This window comes from Rhinoraja longicauda, chromosome 20 (assembly GCF_053455715.1).
Source record: "Rhinoraja longicauda isolate Sanriku21f chromosome 20, sRhiLon1.1, whole genome shotgun sequence".
Classification (NCBI taxonomy): domain Eukaryota; kingdom Metazoa; phylum Chordata; class Chondrichthyes; order Rajiformes; family Arhynchobatidae; genus Rhinoraja; species Rhinoraja longicauda.
The window spans coordinates 9,690,665-9,713,466 of record NC_135972.1 but is presented as its reverse complement, the minus strand read 5'-3'; the positions used below and the strand labels follow the sequence as shown (position 1 = coordinate 9,713,466).

General features: G+C 43.0%; 1 protein-coding gene across 1 annotated transcript; it reads right to left on the bottom strand.

Moving 5' to 3' along the window:
* Positions 1-7,561: 7,561 nt before the first annotated feature.
* On the bottom strand, positions 7,562-14,090 carry hyal6 (hyaluronoglucosaminidase 6). The gene is made up of 3 exons (XM_078416513.1): positions 13,149-14,090; positions 10,878-10,967; positions 7,562-8,394 (listed from the first exon to the last, which is right to left on the bottom strand). The coding sequence occupies exons 1-3, from the start codon at positions 14,088-14,090 to the stop codon at positions 7,954-7,956; spliced, it is 1,473 nt and encodes a 490-aa protein (XP_078272639.1). The 3' UTR covers positions 7,562-7,953.
* Positions 14,091-22,802: the final 8,712 nt, after the last annotated feature.

Below are 22,802 nucleotides of genomic sequence, written 5' to 3'. Positions count from 1 at the left end.
CTGCAGTGTGAATGGTTTGGGTGCTTCCATCACTGCAGTGTTGGCATTCACTAAATGTTGGCATTCACTATACTGGAGACACTCAGACCATACCTGTGGAAAGGAAAACAGAGTTAACGTATCAGGTTGAAGACACTGTGTCTGAATTGTGAAAGAGAAAGAAGTTACATAGAAACATAGAAAATAGGTGCAGGAGTAGGCCATTCAGCCCTTCGAACCAGCACCGCTATTCAATATAATAATCGCTGATCATCCAGAATCAGTACCCCGTTCCTGCTTTCTCCCCATATCCATTGATTCCATTAGCCCTAAGAGCTATATCTAACTCTCTCTTGAATACATCTGTATGTCCTTGGAGTAGTGGGAGGAAACAGGAGATCCCGGAGAAAACGCACGCGGTCACGGGGAGGACGTACAAACTACGCAAGGACAAGCACCCGTAGTCAGGATCGGACCCGGGTTTCTGGTGCTGCAAGGCAGCGAGTTAGTTTTGGTTTGCAGAAATGGTAGTGAGGATAGACACAAAAATGCTGGAGTAACTCAGCGGGCCAGGCAGCATCTCTGAAGAGAAGGAATGGGTGACCCTTCTTCAGTGCCTCGATCCAAAGCATCGCCCATTTCTTCTCTCCAGCGATGCTGCCTGTCCCGCTGAGTTACTCCAGCATTTTGTGTCTTATCTTCAGTTTAAACCAGCATCTGCAGTTCCTTCCTACATAAGGCTTGGGAGGAGATGGATATAATAATATGGAACACGAGTGTATGTGAGAAGTCTTCAAGATGGTGGGGGTGTTGGGCAGAGGAGAATGAAGCCAGTGTACAGTGCTGGGGGCTTACCTCCCGCTCACTTGCAGTGTCGGCTGTGGGAGGTGCCCCAGGGCGTGGAGGCCGAGCGGTGGCAGTCGGAGGTGAGGGGCAGCGCATTCACGGGCCGATGTCGAGGCATCAGAGTGGTCGAGTTGGCGGAGTGGGCCGCTGGGAGCTCCGCAGCAGCCTGGGGCTCCAGTAGATCAGGCGTCGCTCCAAGTGGCACAGCGCGTGGATCGGACGCGGCCTGCAGCAGCGAGGAGCAGCGGAGCAGTGGGAGAGGACACCGACACATCACCTGACCAGGACGGCCACTGCAACCCTGACCCAGTACCACCACCCTTCTTCTTTCGTACGTCAACTACAACAATCGAAGGTGGCAATTGGTGAGGTAAGTCTCTAATTGGGGGTTATCAAGTTGGGATAGTAAGCAGGGAGGTCCTGTCACAGCACATTGTCTTAGGACATGCATGTTGGTCTGTACTTGACCACAAGGACAGAGGTGGGTGTCTGCAATGCCCCATCTTTTCATGTTGGCTGCGAAACGACCAGCACCAGTTGAACCCAGGCCTTCCTGCGGAGGTTGTTGCCACCACTAGGACAAGGGATCTTTATGGCCAAATTCAGACTCTAACATTTTTTAAATATTCCGAACTTGAAGGGTACAAGTTGGTGCCTGAAACATGGCGACTCGTACACTGACTCAGTGTGGTCGACTGTCTTACACTCTTGTACTTAGTATGATTGTGCCTAATGTATAGTGGGATAGTCACTGAACTGCATGCAGATAGAATTTCACTGCACTTAGATACACATGACAATAAAGTACCATTGAACCATTGAATCCACAGTTTGCATAGAGTGAACTTCTTGGTTGCAAAAGAATTAATCCAATTGAAAGTGATATTCAAGGCACATTAGATACCTTGCCAACCATTTATTTTCAACCCGAAGGTATTTATTCACAAAATGCTGGAGTAACTCAGCAGGTCAGGCAGCATCTCGGGAGAGAAGCAATGGGTGACGTATAATTTTGCTTGAGAGGGCACTGTAATTAATGGCATTCAACCACATATAACAGTTGACAATTCTAATTTTTACAGGATTATTTATAATTTAGCTGCGAATATTTATGAGGACTGCAGATTCCTGGAGATGTTCTCAGTTGTCATAGAGTCATAGAGTCCTACAGCACAGAAAGAGGCCCTTCGGCCCATCGTGTCCGTGCCGCCCGTTACCAAACACAGTCTAATTTTTATCCCATTTTCCCGCATTTGGACCGTAGCCCTGAATGTTGTAGCATTTCAAGTGCCCATCCAAATGCCTCTTAAACGTTGTGAGTGTTCCCGCCTCCACCACCACCCCAGGCAGTGAGTTCCAGACTCCAACCACCCTCTGGGTGAAAAAGTTCTTTCTCACATCCCCCCGAAACCTCCCTCCCCTTACCCTGTATCTATGTCCCCTCGCTGTTGAAGTTGTGTTGGAGAGTCATGAAGAACTTTGCCAAATATGTTCTTGAAACTTTGCACATTTCTGTTTTATTCCTGATCACAGGGTTGGCAGGTGAAGGGGATGAGTCAATGGCTGCACCTATCCTGAGTAATAGTCCAATCTGTTGTTTTATTTATATATGTTAAATATAATGCAGCAAAATATAATATGAATGTCAAAATCATGCAAAAAGGCAGGTGGTGACAAAAATAGCAATGTTTACTTTCCACATCTGTCCACTTTACAAAGAAATTTTGCCAGCATAGAGTAATCTGGGTATTTTAAGAAATGGACATATTCTTGATTATGGAGTCATAGAGTCATACAGTGTGGAATCAGGCCCTTTGGCCCAACTTGACCACACAGGCCAACATGTCCCATCTGCCTGCATTTGGTCCATACCCCTCCAAACCTGTCCCATGCATGTACCTGTCTAACTGATTCTTAAATGTTGGGATAGTCCCTGCCTTAACTACCTCATCTGGCAGCTTGTTCCATGCACCCACCACCCTTTGTGTGAAAAGGTTTAGTGAGGGTGTCAGGGGTTATGGGAAGAAGGCAGGAGAATAGGGGTTGACAAGGAAAGATAGATCAGTCATGATTGAAACGTGGAGTAGACTCGATGGGTCGAATGGCTTACTTCTGCTCCTATGACATGAATTTATAATCTTTATAACAAGGATTTCAAAAACCATCCTTAACCTGTTCAGCCGTTTAAAACTATATTGTGTAATTTCTGATATCAGCTGGATTGTTATTAATCAGGGGCTTGAAAATTTCTCTCTTCAAGAAAGGAGCAACTAAAAATTGACATTCACTCTTTCATAACCTGACCTCACTGAGGTATCGTTTACATTTACAATTCTTCACAAGTGTACCTGAACCAAGTGTGTAGGAAGGAACTGCAGATGCTGGTTTACACCGAAGATAGACACAAAATGCCGGAGTAACTCAGCAGGACAGGACCTCTGGATAGAAGGCTTGGGTGACGTTTCAGGTCGAGACCCTTCTTCAGTGTGAAGATGCTGTCTGTTCTGCTGAGTTGTTCCAGCAATTTATACCTTAACAAAGATTGGCTGCTTGGAGACAAATGCCCACCCTCTCACTACTTACCTTTCGAATCAAGTACGAGGCTCCTGCACAAGAGACCATATCTGCACCGAATGAAGTTCCGTCAAACACAGCAACACCCTGTAAATTGGTGGGGTGGTCCTCGATCAGCACTGGAGCGCACCTGAAAAAAAGGAACGTGTGAAGTAATTATGTGGATAATTGAGTGGTAGGTAGGTGGGAGAGTCTGCTAACATCTATATACTAAAACTCTCCTTTCTTATCTTGTTTGTGACTGAACTTCAGCCAAAACGGTACACGATAGCACGGCAATTTTAGGCCCACCTTACTCACCATTGTCACTTTAGTGATAATGCAAGTAGTTTTATTGAAATCGGTGTTATATTTTTAAAGTCATTTTAAAGTTTAAAAGGAGGGGAGGGGGAGGGGAGGAGGGAAGGGGGAGTGGGGGAGAGGGGCATCCCTTTGGGGCTAATGGAAGTTTCATTGAAATCGGTGTTATATTTTTAAAGTTATTCACATTTTAAAGTTTAAATCTATCTCCTAGGGAGGGAGGGGGGATAAGGGGGGTTTAGGGGGATGGAGTCGGGGGGGGGGGAGGGGGGTTAGGGGGAGGGAGGGGGGAGTGGGGAGAGGGGAGTGGGGGGGAGGGGGGAGAGGGGAGGGGGAGTGGGGGAGGAGAGGGTGCTGCACCAATGCAGGACAGGTTTGGGCCCAACGGGTCCACTTGGTCCAGTGTTATCTAAAGATAACATGGGATACTGGGAGATTTGAAGGCGAGAAAAGTATTAGCTGTGAGATGTCATCAGTCACAATCATCTCAACCTCATTGCTCCCCACAGGAACTGACTGTCGCTCCAATATTGCGTAGGAAAATAACTCCAGCATTTTGTGTCGCTCCAATTTTGTTCAGCACACCTACCTCCAGGAATGTAGACCATTGGATCTGTGTGCCCCCTGCTGGTTTACTGCTGCTACTGTGGGTTGTGCGTCATCTTTTCCCGCAGAGAAGAGAAAAGTGTACTCGAGCCTCAGTTAAAATGCTTAGCTTGTGCATCTGCCATGGTTGGCTAGTTAAATATGTATGCAGAGAGATGTGTGCATGAGGCTGGAGTAATGCTACCAGTTTGAGGCCGTGATGAGGCACATAAACGTTAAGTCAGTTACAGATACAGTTTACAGTTTAGTTCATTGTCACGTGTGCCGGGCTACAGAGAAAAGCTTTTGTTGCGTGCCATCCAATCAGCGGAAAGACAATACATGATTACAATTGAGCCATTTACAGTGTATAAATACCTGATAAGGGAATAATGTTTAGTGCAAGGTAAAGCCAGCAAAGTCCGATCAAGGATAGTCTGAGGGTCACCAGTGGGGTAGATAGACCTGATTGAGGGAGATTGTAAGGAAATGTTTTGAGCTATGGAGAAGCCATCAGGGACTGTGGAATTGGAAAGATTCTCAGGCATAGAGGCAACACAAACAAGATTGGCCAAATGGTCACTTTCCCTTCTGTGGTGTAACCATTCAATGATTTTTTTGTTGGAGGTTGAGTGATGGAGAAAATGAACCTTGTGGGGCAATTGATAGATGATGCAATTTGAAGATCGACGTAATAAATTCAACTAGGCATGCAAGGTCACTGAAACTTTCTCCTGCACTGCACCTATGTCCTTGGTGGTTGACTCCTTGCCTGGTTGTTATCTCTTCTTATTGCTATTGAGCATTTGTCTGAGGATCCTCCAGAAGATCTGGCATTGATCAATGTTCAGCAACCCTTGAAGTGGGCCCAGCCATCTTTCAATGCCCATGAACATTGGTAGCCCTGGATATGTAAGAGTTCCCTCTCTTGCCCTCTGTAATCCTGTATCACTTTCCATCTCCCCTGCAGTCTACATCAGCTGTCAGGGGTTTGTCATATTCCACCTCCACCTCCATCTCATTTTCTTGCCCTGTACACTGCCATCAACATGGTACGAGTTACATGGGTGATGTTCGGGGCTGGAGTCATGGTCTGTTTTGAGGCAGTCGTGACTGCTACTTTCTGCTGCTGCGTCAGCTCCTGACCCATGGCCTGGGCATGGTTGGGCTTGTAGTTGAGACTGGTTTTGCAAAAAAGTGGCCTAGCCCTCCACAAAGTTGCAATACTTGACTCTCAGGTGGTTCACATTCCTGCTGTTTAACAGATTACTCTTTAAAGTATCTGCTTTGTGTTTGAGTTTGGCACAGGTTGGCACACTGTGGATTGTTTAACATTCACAGCTCATGCTAATGCCATAATAGCAGGTGAATGACGTCTTCATTCTTGTTTATCCCAAGTTTCACCTTAGGACCTCTGTTCCATGTCTTCCATGCCCGTCTTGAATGCTCCACTTTTCTTTGTTGCTTCCATGTGTCTTTTCAGGGACATGAGCACTTTCACAATAAGCACATATGATTTGAGCATGTGCGCAATAATAGTTCTGTTCTTCTCCCATGGAGCAGAAACAGGGACCAGGCAATCAGAAACAACAAAAATACTCCTTGATCACCTTCAGGTATCCCTTGACACTGAGTATTTTCCTGGCGTTAAGCTATTGAGTAAACCATGTTTGAAACCATTGTGAGGCACAAAAAGCTGGAGTATCTCAGCAGGACAGGCAGCATCTCTGGAGCAAAGGAGTTGGTGATGTTTCAGATCGAGACCCTTCTTCAGACTGAGTCCAGGGGAAAGGGAAATAGGGATATGGACGGTGATATAGAGAGATATAGAACAAACAAATGAAAGATATGCAAAAATATAAGAATGATAAAGGGAACAGGCCATTGTCAGCTGTGGGCTAGGTGCACCCTGAGTTACTCCAGCTTTTTGTGTCTATCTTTGGTTTAAACCAGCATCCGCAGATCCTTTCTACACATTTTAGACAATAGACAATAGGTGCAGGAGTAGGCCATTCGGCCCTTCAAGCCAGCACCACCATTCAATGTGATCATGGCTGATCATTCTCAACTATTGTATTTGCCTCTGCTACCATTGTGTCATGAGGAGCAGATAGAGCCTACAAGGGACATGTTACAATAAAGGTGACAAAAATATTATATTATTATTATTTAAATGGCTCTTTTTATTCTCAATGTTTCTATATATGTGAATGATAAAATTGAAAGAGCGATTCCAACACAGCATTGAAGCTACAAAGGTTTTAAGTTACAAAGATATAATAAAATGCGTAAAACATAATGCTATTAAATTCCCCCCCCCCCCCCCCCCCACCCCTCAAGATTCTTCCAAGTACATAAAGTTAAAAAGTATCAGAGTAATTATTGAAAATGCCATATCGCCTCATGAGTTGGAGATGGTGCAATGAAAGTTCTACAACAAATATTGTCAATTTACTCAGAAAAAGGATTCTGTTTACAGAACAAAGGAAATAGAAACTCCAGCAACTTCTGCATTTTTCAGAATGGAAGGTAGCTACATGTAAATTCTAGGAATAAAAATCAATCACAATGCCCTAAAATAGTCAGATCTTGATTGCCAGAGGAATTAATTATTCAATCATCTGCAGAGAGTATTGTCATTACATGCAGCCTAAATACATGTGCAGCCAGTATTTATTCATCATTCTGGCATCTGCAATGCAAATATTAATTTGTGATTTGCTAAGCACACTCTATATTGCAATATTTTTCTCTCCATTTAATTCCTTACTGAGTACAGATCTACAAGTGTTAATTGCCCTCCTGCTATTTGCTGCACATACCATTATTTAACTGGTCTAACAATGCATGTTGACATCACAACTAATCTTAGCACAGTTCCATATTACATCATAATCTGTCCCACTGATGTTATGGGAGCAATCAAAAGCAGCAAGATTTAATAACCACTACACCCCTTTTTAGGATACTGGTCAATTTGGCTGTGAGCAGCTAAGCAGCAATTCTGAACTGAACTTTCAACCCCAGCACTGGTATGGCTACTGCCCACACTGTGAGAGCCCACTGAACTAAGGGGCTTACATTAAGTCAGTCACATTACTTCGCACTATCCAGAGTTATGAGGTCTGTGCATCAGCTTCCAAGCAACATGGCAGCTAGACATTTTCCCCACCAAACATAGTGTAGACTGAATTAATTGGGGAAAGGGGGCAATTATTAAACAAACTAATGCTTGAATTTTATTTTGTTACTCTTCTTTGGACAAGGCTTACAGGCAGTTTCAATTCCTACATTTATCAGACAGAACTCCAAAGACGTACAGGTATGTAGGTTAATTGGCTGGGTAAATGTAAAAATTGTCCCTAGTGGGTGTAGGATAGTGTTAATGTATAGGGATCGCTGGGCGGCACGGACTTGGTGGGCCGAAAAGGCCTGTTTCCGGCTGTATATATATGATATGATATGATATGATATGATGAACTCTACTTTGCGCAAAAATAAAGACTGAATGCAGAGGGCGATGCAGCAGATATTGTCCTTGCAGTGGCTTGAGTAAAACATTCTCTCCAGAAAGCCAGGCTGATCATTAACCAGATTCTTTTCCACACACCTGATGAAATCTTATCTATGTCATAACAGCAATTTACCCAAGTAAAAAGCTTCCAATGATTAAATAATGGCATTACTGACCAGCTGGAGTACAACAACAGCGGCAAATGAAAATGGTAATTGTGGTGCTGAACCTTTTGCACCCATTGTGCCCAGGACACTTTCATTCACTGAAACAATGTTGGGAAATGGTACTTCACAGGCAAAACCAACCCAACCTTCGTAACACTGGCACGTGAACTTATCCTTCATGTATTTGAGGTTTATTGAGTTCACCTTCCCCTGCACAGAAAACCTTGGTTGCATTTCCTCGGAGTTGGTTCTGATGCTGAAATTCTCAGGGTCCAGGTGTAGGTAGGCTTTGGAGTCGATGTTCTTCCTCACACACCTCCCATGTTTCTTGCATAGATGCTTGCTGCACAGCTTTGTGGCAGATGTCACATTAACAATATATTGTCCCAACGGGCCATTTATGTACTCCTTCACTGCTAAACAGCGACTCTGCAAGGAAAAGGTAAATCACTTTAACTCTAAGCATATAATGCATGGAATAAAATGGTGTTGCAATTTGGGAAGACAAACCAAGGCAGGACCTTCACAGTGAATGGTAGGACCCTGGGGTGTGTTGTAGAGCAGAAGGAATCAAGGAATGCAGGTACATAGTTCCCTGAAAATGAATTGCAGGTAGACAGGGTGGTCAAGAAGGCTTTCTGAAGATTATTGAGAATTTTGAGATGTTATGTTATAGTTGTGCAACACAATGGCGAGGTCTGGAGTATTATGTTCAGTTTTAATCACCCTGCTTTAAGGAGGATGTCAATAAGCTGGAAAGCGCAGAGAAGGTTTAAGAGGATGTTGCCAAATCGTGAGGGCCTGAGCTACAGGCAGAGTTTGGGTAAGCTGGGACTTCATTCCTTGGTACGCAGAAGGCTAAGGGATAATCTTATAGAGGTGTATAAAATCATGAGAGGAATACATGGGGCAAATGCAGAGATAGAGAGTCTTTAACACATAGTAGGGGAATCAAGAACCAGAGGACATAAGTTTAAGATGAGAGCTGAATGATTTAATAGGAACCTGAGGAGCAGCTTTTTTATTCAGACGGTGATCGGTGTATGGAAAGAGCTGCCAGAAGAGATAGTGGAGGCAGGTACTATAACGCCATTTCAAAGACATTTGGACAGGTACATAGATAGGAAAGGTTTAGTGGGATATGGACCAAACACAGGCAGGTGGGACTAGTGTAGATGGGACAAATTGTAAATAATATTTGTTTTTTCAAAACAGATGATAGACTAAACTCCCTGAGACAATGACATCTAACAAACTAAAGAAACTGAGCCTCTATCCTCTATGTGCAGGATACTGGCTCCTGTGAGCTGTTTATCTATCTTGGCCTCTCCTCCGTCATCCAGGAAGATTGGAAACATCCTGTGGTTGGTTCAGCTTCCTCCTTCCCTAATCCCCACGGCATGGCTAACTGTACAGCAGCCATTTTCAAGTCTTGCTGGAGACCTGAAACATTAACTCTGTTTCTCATCCTACAGATGCAACCTGATCTGCTGTGCATTTTCAGTATCTTCTGTCTTTATTTTATATTTCTAGTACCGGCAATTAAAAAAAAACATTCACATCAACAGTCACTATTAGATTCAAATTCATTGAGAAATCACTGTGTTTAACTCACTGACTGTTTGTATATTTAAATCCCCAATCCACCTGGTAGAATCAAAATCCTTCCATCTCTCTCCCGCTAATCCCATTGTCTTTTGTTGATCCCTGATAAAAAAATAACTCATTGACTTTGCAAGAAATTTCACCAGAGATGTTTTATCAATCAGAAGCCAACCGGGTGATGGATAAAGATCATGATGGACAACTTTCAGTTAGGGGACGCGAGATTAGTAGTGTAACACAGCTATTTGTGATTTAAGTAAATATGCCTACTGTGATATTTGGTGAGAGTAACCATCATTTCATCTCCCTTCAGGAATTTATAGACATTGGGGTTATTATAGAGCCTAGGTTCTCACTTATAATCAAGAGAGCAGCAGACTTTACAAAATACCATTACCACAAAATCTTTTCACCTGCAATTTGTCGGTCCTTAATGGCTTGGATATTAGATAAAAATGATGTAAAGAAAGGAGTTTAAAAAGTAATAGCATCTCGTTTTGGCAATTCTATGAACGCAGATGCTCAAGGTGTTAACAGCAGGCTGTCAACCTGATTATTATAAAGCCTATAAAAGGATACAGTAACACCAAGTGAATTCTTTGCATGACTACAATTATCATCATATCCCAAGGCCAACTCTACCCATATATTTAACACTGCCAGATGCGTTTCCACCTGCAGCTGTCGGCAAAGTATTTTGTAATTATAACATAAAGAAAGAAGTTCTGACTTGCAGAAAGGAAACATTTGTTTTTACCGAACTTAAACTTCTTTTGAAATACTGATATACTTTCTGGCTGCTCCGTGGTTAGAAGACCAGTTGAAAACTAGAGGAATTTAAGAACTGAAGTGAAAATTACATGAGATTATGAAGTGAAAAAATAATAGGAAATTTTGCAAGATGCTGGAAATCAGTAAAAGAGAATGCTGAAAATACTTCACAGGTCAGGCAACGTCTGCAGGGAGAAACTGAAGATAGACACAAAATGCTGGAGTAACTCAGCGGGACAGGCAGCATCTCTGGAGAGAAGGAATGGGCGACATTTCGGGTCGAGACCCTTCTTCAGAAACAGAGTTAGCTGCCAGTTCTGATAGAAGCCCAATGAATTGAGACTTTAACTTTGTTTCTTATCTCCGCAGATACTACCTGACCTAGGATGTATGTCCAGCATTTTCTGTTTTGTCATAAAATGATGATATATTCATGTCATGATTCATGATTCTCTTATGCCATAGCCAAAGGAATGTAACATGGAATCGGACTGCTTCCTTCGAGCAGTGACAGAAAGTAAATAATGTGACTGTACCTTTGATCTTGCATAGTCGATGTTTCCCCAGAGAACAATCCCCGCAGTTCCCATTGCAGCACTCTCACCAATTGTATGCACCAAGTCAATCTGTAAATTGAGAGGCACCATTAAAATTGTCATGCATTTGCAAATTTGAAGTAATACTCCAAGCCAATTTTATATTCTGCATTTGTCTGAAGTGAAACTCATATAAAGTAATCTTGTGCAGGAAGGAACTGCAGATGCTAGTTTAAACCAAACTTAGACGCAAAAAGCTGGAGTAACTCAGTGGGACAGGCAGCATCTCTGGAGAGGAATGGGTGACGTTTCGGGTCGAGACCCTTCTTCTGAAAACCCTTCCCAGACCCAGAAGAAGGGTCTCGACCCGAAACGTCACCCATTCCTTCTCTCCAGAGAAGAAGGGTCTTCAGAAGAAGGGTCTTGACCTGAAACGTCACCCATTCCGCTGTGTTAATCCAGCTTTTTGCCTCCATAAAGTAATCTCAATTTGTTTGAGGGAAAAACCTGTGCTGAATAATTTGTGTTTGAGGTAAATATAGTTGATTACAAGGAAATGGACATAGAACATCAATATTTTCCCGTTGAATATTTATATTTTTGTTAGTTATTTGTGGAATATGGAGATTGCAGATGGCAGTTAAGAGTCAAGCACATTACTGTGGGTCTGGAGTTAAGTATAACCCAAACTGGGTGTGGTCGGTAAATATATTTACTGAAGGATATTAGGAACCGCAGTCACAAGAAACTGCAGATGCTGGAATCTTGGGCCTAACAAAAAGCATTGGAAAATGTCACCAAGTCAGGCAGCATCGGTGGAAGAAATGGACATTCAACATTTCGGGTCGGGTCCCTTCTTCAGAATAAAGAAGAGCACCGACCAAAACTGTCGTCTATCTGTTGGTCAGAGCGTTTAATAAAAAAGTTGGACGGTCATGTTGTAGCCATCTAAAACATCAGTTAGAGCATATTTGGAGTACTGTGTGCAGTTGTTGTTGCCATGTTACAGGAAGGATGTGGAGTGCAAATGAGATTCACCAGTCTGAAGAAGGGTCTCGAACCGAAACGTCACCCATTCCTTCTCTCCAGAGATGCTGCCTGTTCCACTGAGCTACTCGATCTTCACCAGGATAGTCCTGGATTCTGAGGGTCAACCCCAGTTTATGAATGCCTAACGTATGTACATGCAAAGCAGTGTTTAAGAGACTGGTGGGTTGGATTTGCCAGTTGGAGACTGTTCTTGATGCTAGCTGGAATTTTGCTTCATCAAACTCAGGAAAAATACATTCTTGTGTACATGTTAATGTCCATTTTGCAAATCCTATCTATGGACATGCTGTTCAGATCAGCAGAGCCCTTTTAAAAACTGTCAATAACCATCAAAAACCTCATTTGGCAGTACAATCTTTAAAAATAATGCATTATTAGCCCGAGATAGGCTTGGGTTTACTTTGCTAAATAATCTTTATTATTAACAATGGCAAAATGCGATTTTAAATGCTTTTCCAAACTTTTCGTTCCTATGGGATAAACCACCTCTGCAGGCATCTTCTGCCATATGAACTGTTCAGGTTGCGGACAGTTGTCAGGAATGGAATCCTACCGTGAACCGAGAGGTTGGACTGATTTATCTGGAGTGCTGGAAGCTGAGGGCTGATAGAAATATATAAAGTTATGAGATGTAATAATAGGATAAATAGATGGAATGTTTCTCCCAGATTGAAAATATCAAATACTAGAGAGCATAATTTTAAGGTGTGGGGGGTAAAGTTTAAAGCGAGCGGTAGGTACTTGGATCACACTGCCAGAGAAACAATGGAAACAGTCATGATATCAACATTTAAGAGGCATTTATAATGACACACGGACAGGCAGGGAATGGAGGGGTACAATCCAAGTGAGGCAGACACACAGTTTAAATTGGCGTCATGGCCAGCATACTCATCTGTTGCCAAAGAGCCCTTTGCTGTGCTATATGGGTTATGTTGACAAGGGAAGGAAGCGTGGATCTTAAGGAATTAAACTGCAAAACTAATGAAATCAATATTGAGGCTTGTACGTGAATGCAATTGCTAATTTTCAAAAAGAGCTTTGGCACAATTCCTACCTGGAACCTCACCTTTAACAAGTTCAAAGAGTGACACGGTGTGAATTGTATTGTTAGCATGCAAACCAGGTGATAGTCTAATACTATTTATATTTCCAGCACAGAATAAATAACTGGTACCTTCTCATCCTTTTAAAAATTCAATGTGCTTCTTTTCTACGTACCTCAGTGAGGGGCACAAACTCATACGCATAATATGGCCGTCCATATGCAAAGACCGGGAGTGTATAGTCTTTATGGACGATGGAGGCTAATCTGATAGCTTCTTTCAGTCTGTAATGGACGAATCTTCGTGCATTTGGGGTTGATTTCAACTCAAGCCCAAGGTAGATGGAAGGGTAGAGAGCGCCACTTTCTTTCCATAACCAGAGTAACTTGTCATTACGTTTGTATTCAATTGCAGGGCATTTCCCATTATACTTTGTTGGCTTCTTCTTATAGTGATGGTTGTAACAGTCTGGGAAGAGGTAAAAACCCCAGAGTCCATTAGGTCTCATTTCCTCGGCTAACGCCAGTGTATTATTCATGAAGTCCCACGCGGCAGTTTCATATTCCTTCTTAGCTTCTGATTTGATTTGATTGTGTGTCCAGTCGGGATGAAGCTTTTTCACAACTTCTATGGATTTTTGCCGGTAGATCTTTTTCTGCCCCCAGTTTCGGATCCACAGAGGCCTCCAGCTTTCCCAATCAATCACCCCAAGACCACTGAAGTCCTTAAATTTAATTAGTTTCTCAATGTCAGACCTGGTTTTATTTAAGTGTTCTTGTAGGTCACTGTTCTGGGGGATGCCTCCATTCACCGAAACTTTCTTTTTAGAGTAGTAAGGATACTTGCCCAGGCGATTGTGGTAAAATATGGTGATGGCTGACCCACTGAGTGAATCATTGGTGTTTGAAGTTATATCGAAAACACTGAGATCCAGATTGACATTGTACCGAAGCCTGCACCATTTAGTTGGTGCATTCCAAACAACAATAAATGGGTTATGTGGAAGCACTGGAGGTTTTGCTTGCTTGAAATATTGGCCATTTGACAGCTGCATTATGATTACAGTAACCAGCAGTCTGCCAAGCAAGTTCTTGGAAATAATTGCAACACTCTTCATATTCAGCTTCCAATCCAACGTCTGAAACCAAAAGATGATTTTTAGTTTATTAATTTTGAAATGCAGACATATGTGCATCAACAGTAAACAAATATATATACAGTAGTACTGTTTTAACTTGCAGATCAATGTTTAGCCATGTATTAATCCGTTCCCGTGGATTGGAGGGTAGCTAATGTTATCCCACTTTTTAAGAAAGGAGGGAGAGAGAAAACGGGAAATTATAACCAGTTAGCCTGACATCAGTGGTGAGGAAGATGCTGGAGTCAATTATAAAAGAAGAAATCGCGGAACATTTGGATAGCAGTAATAGAATCGTTCCGAGTCAGTATGGATTTACGAAGGGGAAATCATGCTTGACTAGTTTTCTGGGATTTTTTGAGGATGTAACTAGGAAAATGGACAAGGGAGAGCCAGTGTACCTGGACTTTCCGAAAGCCTTTGATAAGGTCCCACATAAGAGATTAGTGGGCAAAATTAGAGCACATGGTATTGAGGGTAGGGTACTGACATGGATAGAAAATTGGTTGGCAGAAAGGAAACAAAGAGTAGGGATTAATGGGTCCCTTTTAGAATGGCAGGCAGTGACCAGTGGGGTACCACAAGGCTTGGTGCTGGGACTGCAGCTATTTACAATAATGACTTAGATGAAGGGATTAAAAGTAACATTAGCAAATTTGCAGATGATTCAAAGCTGGGTGGCAGTGTGAACTGTGAAGAGGATACTATGAGGATGCAGGGTGACTTGGACAGGTTGTGTGAGTGGGAAGATGCATGGTAGATGCAGTTTAATGTGGATAAATGTGAGGTTATCCACTTTGGTGGTAAGAACAGGAAGGCAGATTATTATCTGTATGGTGTCAAGTTAGGAAAAGGGGAAGTACAATGAGATCTGGGTATCCTTGTTCATCAGTCACTGAAAGTAAGCATGCAGGTACAGCAGGCAGTGAAGAAAGCTAATGGCATGTTGGCCTTCATGACAAGAGGAGTTGAGTATAGGAGCAAAGATGTCCTTCTACAGTTGAACAGGGCCCTAGTGAGACCACACCTGGTGTACTGTGTGCAGTTTTGGTCTGCAAATTTGAGGAAGGACATTCTTGTTATTGAGGGAGTGCAGCGTAGGTTCACTAGGTTAATTTCCGGAATGGCGGGACTGTCGTATGTTGAAAGACTGGAGCGACTGGGCTTGTATACACTGGAATTTAGAAGGATGAGAGGGAATCTTATTGAAACATATAAGATTATTAAGGGATTGGACATGCTAGAGGCAAGAAACATGTTCCCAATGTTGGGGGAGTCTAGAACCAGGGGCCACAGTTTACGAATAAGGGGTAGGGAATTTAGAACAGAGATGAGGAAAAACTTTTTCACTCAGAGAGTTGTACATCTGTGGAATTCTGTGCCTCAGAAGGCAGTGGAGGCCGATTCTCTGGATGCTTTCAAGAGAGAGTTAGATAGAGTTCTTAATGATAGCGGAGTCAGGGGGTATGGGGAAAGGGCAGGAACGGGGTACTGATTGTGAATGATCTGCCATGATCACATTGAATGATGGTGCTGGCTCGAAGGGCCGAATAGCCTACTCCTGCACCTATTGTCTATTAACAAAAAATGATGCATTACCAACAATAGAAATCTCCATCCTTCTCTATTTAGTTAAATCACGTTAATCAAAATCAAATATCCACAGATTTTTTTTATTGCTGGTTCACATTTAAATTAAACCATAGAAATCTTTCCAAGCCCAAATTTACTTCCACTATTTTAGCTGTTGCATTTTTTAGAGTAATCTAGTCTGTCGCAAGGAGCAATGATATTAACTGGAGATTGTTCAAGTTAAATTATCTCGGCCATTGCAAATATATATTTTCAGGGCGGCACGGTGGCGCAGACGTAGAGTTGCTGCCTTACAGCGCTTGCAGCACCGGAGACCTGGGTTTGATCCCAACTACAGGTACTGTCTGTACGGAGTCTGTACGTTCTCACCGTGACCATGTGGGTTTTCTCCAAGATCTTTGGTCTCCTCCCACACTCCAAAGACGTACAGGTTTGTAGGTTAATTGGCTTGGTACAAGTGTGGTAGGACAGGGTTAATGTGCGGGGGTCACTAGTCGGTGCAGACTCGGTGGACCGAAGAGCCTGTTTCCTCCTCTATTTCTCAACTAAACTACATTGCATCATTCCAATAACTGAACTATCTATTTGGGTAATAATAAGAAGTACTTCCAAAGAAAAAATAGGGACGGTAGATAATGTATCAAATTTAAGAAAAAGTGTATTAACTTATACTTACAGAACATATAAACATGTGAAACACGACAACATGTGGCAAGAAAAGACCAGCTTGCTCAACATGAATGTCCCACAGTCAAGATGGCATTGATACATGATAACCCTCAGGGAAATGCAATACAAAATAAGAGCAATGCCTGGAGCCAAGGAGAAAATATTTCGAAAAATTCCTCTCTGTCCCCCTCAAGTAATATAAAATAAAGAAGACAAATAAAAATAGGTCAGCAGGCAATATAACAGTAATATCGTAACATTGGATTTAGCGTGGTTGCATGGGAGAGAAACTGCGAAATAAATAAAAAACAATAAAAAAGCACCCCATAAGTACAATACAGGAGGACAACCTTTGTCAAAATGTAACTAGGGCTGCTAAGGGAGGAAGGCAGTTATAGTATGCATTAATTGTACTTTGGTTGATTACTTAATATAGATGCACCGGATGTCCAATAAATATGACAAAGTCCATGAAATATGTCCCATTATTATTCATGCAGTGTAATGCTTAATGCCCCTTCCTGCACAGACTACCCTATATAAAAGTTAATGAAGGTTTTTTTTATTATTCAAGATTTCAGGGTTTATAACTATGGATTCTGAAGGAAAACTATGTGGAAACGAAAATAGCTTGAGGACTGAAAGGATTTAAATGAGAGATCTATCTTCGGAGGTATGTACAGGAACTTAAACTTGAATTCATTTGGAGTAGTGTGAAGCATGGAACAACTGGTAGGTCATGTTTCAAATGAACATTTCACAGCATATGCACGCGCATACATGTCATTTTACAAAGCGACACCAAAATGGGAGCTAAGTATCCAGATTTTATGTCCAGTGCTGATAAAAGGAAAACAAAGTTAATTTATTTAACCTAATTTTGGCAAGCCTACGTTACACTTTTATCTAACTTTACATTCTTCCACTATAAATGTACTTAATTTTACTTGCTGTTTTTAAAAGTGATTACAATACTGCAAGTTCCTAAACTGTCATAGAGTAGGAGGGCAAGTTGATCAATGACCAAGTGAGGGATGCAGTCAACGGAGACAAGGAGCAACTCAATAAATAGTTGGAAAAGTAAAATATACTGGAAACTCAGCAAAAGCAGGCAACATGTGTGGGAAGAGAGGTAGAGTTAATGTTTCAGGTAAAAGTTGCTTCTGACAAAAAGGTCTTTGATCTGAAATGTTCATTCCCTTTCTCTTTCCACAGATGCTGCCTGACCTGCAGAGTGTTTCCAGCATTTTATTTTTTTAACTTGAGATTCCCAGCATCTGAAGTTTTATGTTTTTTAAATAATCGTTGTGTTAAGACTGCTTCCGTAGCACTAAACTCAGTATCGACACAATGCTGATGAGCAGATTAACGTTGTCCGGAACTTTAACGTTGTAACTTGAAAAGGTGGACATGGTGCATTTTAATTTCAGTGATTCCATTGACTGGGCAATAGAGTTGCTGCCTCACAGCGTCAGAGACCCGAGTTCGATCCTTACTACGGGTGTTGGCTGTGTGAAGTTTGTACGTTCTAATAATAATAATAATAATAATAATATTCATTTATTGTCATTGCAACGAGTACAACGAAATTAAAAAATAGCCAATCCTGACGGTGCGTACAAACATATATGCAATAAATGCAAAAACAAATAAATACATAAATACAATTAAATACAATTATATTAAGTACAAGATTTTTTAACGGTGTTGCCTAGTGCAAAGGTAGTGTTCAGTTCTCGTATGGCCCTGGGGTAAAAACTGTTCTTAAGTCTGTTTGTTCGGGATTTGATCGACCTGAAACGTCGACCAGAGGGCAGATGAACAAACAGACGGTGGCCGGGGTGGGATGGATCTTTTATTATTTTGCCTGCTCTACTGAGGCAGCGTAGTCTGAACAGGTGCTCCAGGGAGGGCAGTGAGCAGCCGATGATCTTCTGGGCCGTCGTGATGACCCTCTGAAGGGCCTTCCTGTCCTTTTCTGAGCAGCTGGCATACCATGTGGTTATACAGTATGCCAGCACACTCTCGATGGAGCAGCGATAGAAGGACAATATGAGCTTCTCCTGCAGGTTGGTTTTCCTGAGGATCCTCAGGAAGTGGAGTCTCTGCTGTGCCTTCTTTACTGTGGTGATGGTGTTGGTAGACCAGGTAAGATCCTCTGCGATGTGCGTACCCAGGAACCTGAAAGCTGGTACCCTTTCCACACAGACCCCATTGATGTAGAGTGGGTCGTAATCTCCACTGGTTTTTCTAAAGTCAATTATAAGTTCCTTTGTTTTGGAGGAGTTCAGGACAAGATTGTTCACTGAACACCATGCTGCCAGCCTTTGGATTTCATCCCTATAGGCTGTCTCATCTCCTTCTGAGATGAGTCCAACCACAGTCGTGTCATCCGCGAACTTGATGATGGTGTTGGTGGGATGGGTGGGGGCGCAGTCGTGAGTGTAGAGGGAGTAAAGGATGGGGCTCAACACACAGCCCTGTGGTGAGCCGGTGCTCAGTGTAATGGTGGAGGAGAGGTGAGGGCCTATTTTGACGGTCTGGGGGCGGTTGGTCAGGAAGTCCTTGATCCATTGGCAGATGGTTTGGGAAAATCCAAGGTCGGAAAGTTTGGTGACCAGTCTGCTCGGGATGACCGTGTTAAAGGCAGAGCTGAAGTCGAGGAAGAGCATCCTCACATAGCTCCCCTGGTGTTCAAGGTGGGTCAGTGCAGTGTGAAGAGCAGTGTCGATGGCATCCCCTGTAGACCTATTTGCTCTGTAGGCAAACTGGTGTGGGTCGAAGGTGGGTGGGAGGCTGGCTTTGATGTGCTGCAGGACCAGTCTCTCGAAGCACTTTGTGATGACCGGTGTGAGTGCTACCGGACGGTAGTCGTTAAGACCGCTGATGACAGTCTTTTTCGGCAGTGGGATGATTGTGGCGGACTTCAGGCAGGGAGGGATGGTGGATTTTAAAAGGGACAGGTTGAAGATTTTTGTGAAGACCTCAGATAATTGGTCTGCACATTCCCTCAGCACTCTGCCCGTCACACCATCGGGGCCTGCAGCTTTCCTGGGATTCACTGCTCTGAGCACGCGCTTAACATCATACTCCTGTACAGTGAAGGTGTTGCTGTCAGGTGCTGGAGAGGGTGTTATGTCTGCCACTGTAGCTTTCACCTCGAAACGAGCAAAGAAACAGTTAAGTTCCTCTGCCAGCGAGGCGTCGCCGTCGGCAGTCGTGCGGTTGCTGGTCCTGTAGTTGGTGATGTGCTGGATGCCTTGCCATACCCGCCGTGGGTCATTGTTGGAAAAGTGGTCCTCAATCTTCCTCTTGTAGGACGCTTTGGCATCCTTGATGCCTCTCTTCAGGTTGGTTCTAGCAGCACTGTATAGAGCTCTATCACTAGACCTGAAGGCGGTGTTACGGTCCTTGAGGAGAGACCTGACATCCTTTGTCATCCAGGGTTTTTGATTGGGATACAACCGGATGCGTTTGTCGACGGTGACATTGTCAACACAGTTTTTGATGTAGCAAAGTACAGTTGATGTGTACTCCTCCAAGTCATGATCCTCAAAAATATCCCAGTTGGTCCTTTCGAAGCAATCCTGCAGCTGTGAGGAAGCTCCTTCAGGCCATGTCTTAACAGTCTTTATGGTGACTGGAGCTTTCCTCCTGAGTGGGGTGTATGCTGGAGTTAGGAATATGGACAGGTGATCTGACTGCCCCAGGTGTGGTAGTGGTGCTGACCTGAAACCCTTCTTAATATTTGAGTAAACCTTGTCTAGTGTGTTTTTCCCCCTGGTAGCACATCTTATGTGTTGTTCAAGTTTCGGGAGAACTGACTTTAGGTCTGCATGGTTGAAGTCCCCGGCTATGATGTGGGCTGCTTCTGGATATGTGCTCTGTTGTGAGTTTATTGCACCGAGCAGGTAGCCTAAAGCTGTGCTAGCGTTAGCATTCGGTGGGATGTAGACTGCTGTTACTATAACCCCTGTAAATTCGCGAGGAAGGTAAAAAGGCCTGCATTTTACTGTTAGGGACTCCAGATCAGGAGAACAGTGGCTATCTATGATTTGGATGTTAGTGCACCAGCTGTTGTGCACGTAAATGCATAACCCCCCCCCCTTGCTCTTACCGGAGTCGATGTTTCTGTCCCAACGAAACGCTGTACGCCCGGCTAGCTGAATGGCTCCGTCTGGGATAAGTGGATGAAGCCATGTCTCTGTTACTAAGAGAATGCAACAGTCCTCCACGAGTTTGTTTGCTGATATCTGTAGTTTTAGTTCGTCCATTTTGTTGATGATGGATCTGGCGTTGGTGAGGAACATGCTGGGTAGCGGTGGTTTGTGTGGCTGTCTCTTTAGCTTGGCAAGTATACCGGACCGGCATCCTCGCTTTTGCTTCCTGTTTCTCCTCCGCCTGCGACGCCTGTTCGTGCCGACAACTATCCACGGAGCGCCCGGTGTCCTGGCTATCTCTTCCGGTATATTTCGCGGGTGTGGAAATTCGCGCACAAGGTCCCGATTGCACTGGAATCCTATGAACAGAAGATTCTTTCGGTTGTAGGTAGGATTTGCCTGATTTTCCTGATTTTCCACATGGGTTTTCTCCGGGTTCTTCAATTTCCTCCCACACTTCAAAGACGTACAGGTTTGTAGGTTAATTGGCTTTTATAAATTGTAAATTGTCCCTCGTGTGTAGGATAGTACTAGTGTATGGAGTGATCAGTGGTTGGCATAGACTTGGTGGGCCGAAGGGCCTGTTTCCACGCTGTATCTCTAAAGTCTAAAGTAAACTAAAGAGTGCAAAAGAACATGCTGTTCGTGTTAATCCTCGTTAATGAGTTTGTTCAAGAATCCATGAATATGAAACTACCATATAAGAACAAAAGGATCCACTGAAGACTAGGCAAGTCACCAAGGAAGGAACCATAAAAGTTGCCATGGGAAAATAGTTCCAGTGTAATTGCTAGTGGTACAGTGCCAATGCACCTAAACAAGAACATAGAAAACAAAATGCCAAAGACGAAGAACCCTGAGGAGCTGGCCTTCCAATCCAGATTCCGCTGCTATAGTTTATCCTGTGGTTCCCTTAATTCTTGCACTTTAGTGTAGGAATCCTCATATACTGTTTACACCAATACTTTCCATGTTGCGAATCATTAAACATTAATTCCCTCATATATATTGTTCAATCTAGTTTCTATCTGCAAAAGGACAACATAGGTCCGTGACTTGGATTTTTATTTGCGGACAGGGAGAACTATTCTTTAAACTGCAGCAGATGTTATTCTTTTATTTCTAGTTAACTGTGGAGCCAGGAGAACTATGCAGTAACACAGTTATCACAATTGTTCCAACAGATACCCTTTTAAGTCTAAAGTGGTATGTTGAGTTTTATCGGTGCATGGTAATACTGCCACCCAGGGCCCAGTGCAGTCTATCTTTGAAGGAAATATGAACAGTTGAAATCAGTGAAGTTGGGTTCACCTTTGCTTTTGAACCCAAGAGCAAAAATATAGGAAGAGAAAGGATCCACCTCTACTTCATGTGTCCTGAGCAAAGATTAAAATAGGGCCTTCCATTAAAAACTGTCTTATGATTCAAGTGTTGTAATCCACTGTTTTTTTGTTTTGGCATCTTGCTTGGGAACTAAGCATTTTACACTGGGGAGATGCATTAGCTACTTTTTAGAAACTGTTCTACTTCTCTGCTTTTTGCATTTGGTCCAAATAATATTTCTGTTGGCATAAACTGAGCGACAGTTTGCATATGTAAGTCATCAAATTCAAGTCAATGACTTATTGTCTATTGTCTATTGTCTATTGTCTTACATATTTCGTGGGCAGTTATTTCCTGATGTGCCTTTCTGCAAGCAAAATCCGCAATAAAAGAACTTTCACTAATCCATAATGTTAATCAAGTTACTAAGAATGATCAAGAACTCCAATGAGTGTTCAGGATTATCATATCATATCATATATATACAGCCGGAAACAGGCCCTTTCAGCCCACCAAGTCCGTGCCGCCCAGCGATCCCCGTACATTAACACTATCCTACACCCACTAGAGACAATTTTTACATTTACCCAGCCAATTAACCTACATACCTGTACGTCTTTGGAGACGTACGATTATGGTCACTAATCTATGTTTGCTTTTGATGTGTTTTCAGTCATTGATGTGTGGAGCCACGGATGATGGGATAGGTCTTAAATAATGGGTGGCACGGTGGTGCAGCGGTAGAGCTACTGCCTTACAGCGCCAGAGACCCGGGTTCGATCCTGACTATGAGTGCTCTCTGTACGGAGATTGTACGTACTCCCTGTGACCACGTGGGTTTTCTTTGGGTGCTCTGGTTTCCTCCCACACTCCAAAGATGTACAGGTTTGATGGTTTGTAGGTTGTTTGGCTTTGTTAAAAATTGGAAATTGTCTTTAGTGTGTAG